Source organism: Entamoeba histolytica, genomic scaffold (assembly GCF_000208925.1).
Source record: "Entamoeba histolytica HM-1:IMSS scf_1104750517941 genomic scaffold, whole genome shotgun sequence".
In the NCBI taxonomy this organism is placed as follows: Eukaryota; Evosea; order Mastigamoebida; family Endamoebidae; genus Entamoeba; species Entamoeba histolytica.
In genome coordinates this window covers 1-1094 of record NW_001916233.1, presented here as the reverse complement: position 1 = coordinate 1094, position 1094 = coordinate 1, and the positions used below count along the sequence as shown (strand labels likewise).

The window sequence follows — 1094 nt, the reverse complement described above, 5'->3', positions numbered from 1 at the left end:
TGAATTTGATAAAAGAAAAATGATGAAATACTTTATAAAATACTTTCAAAACAGATAATATCCTTTTTAATCAGTTTAAAAAAGAAAAATAGTAAAACACAATAAATGTATTGAGTAATGATGAAAATATTGTTTGTTTATGGTTGTATAAGTCAAATAACATATAATACATTTTCTGTGTGAATTTCTTCATATTCATCATTCTCACTCACTTTTATTTTTTTCCTTTCCATGTGAAATATTTAACACTTTCATTATTTCAACTGAATGTAATTATTTTATTAAGTGTCATGTTATTTTCACTGACTATTCTAAATTTGTTTCATACAAATTAATTATAAATAAAAGGGGTATGTTTGTTTTATCATTTTAAATACGATGATTTATTTTTACATCAAATAACCAACAAACATCATTTACAAACAAATATATTGTGAAATAACCTAATTGTAGTATTTAAATGAATAATAACTTAAAAATAACAATGAGTGTACCAGAAGATAACACAAAACAAATGAAATTACTTTTAATTGGAGAAACAGGAAATGGGAAAAGTTCAGTTGGTAATTTCATTTTAAAGAAGAATGTTTTTGAAGTTAGTGATAGTCCAAATCCAGAAACAAGAGAAGTTGTTGGAGAAAATGGAGAAGGAGAAAGAAGTGATTTATTTGTTATTGACACACCAAGTCTTCAAGAATCAAAAGAATTTAATGAAAAATTTTTGAATGATATAGTTGATATTGTTAAAGAAGAAGGAATAAATGGAATTGTTATTGTTCTAAACTATAACACAAATATAATTTCCAATAACATTAAAACAATGATTCAAATAATGTCTAAAATCTTTTCATCACATGACTTTTTGAAACATGTTTGTATTGTATGGAATAAGTGTTATTATTATATATCAGATAGGCAATTAACAAACCAAAAAGAAATTAAAAGAAATGAATTTATTCCAGAATTACTGAGACGTACTGAAATACTTACAGGAGCAGAAGAAACTATTGACATTCCAATGTATTATGTAGATTCAGAACCAGATGAAAGATGTGATAATATCAGATCAGAAAATGAAATAGAAAGATTAATTG

At 23.9% G+C, this 1094-nt stretch overlaps 1 protein-coding gene across 1 annotated transcript; it reads left to right on the top strand.

Moving 5' to 3' along the window:
* Positions 1 to 484: 484 nt before the first annotated feature.
* Positions 485 to 1094, top strand: EHI_109120 (AIG1 family protein, putative; the record flags this gene model as incomplete). Its single annotated transcript, XM_001914588.1, has 1 exon — positions 485 to 1094. A coding segment is annotated over one exon (610 nt), but the record flags the coding sequence as incomplete, so codon positions are not given.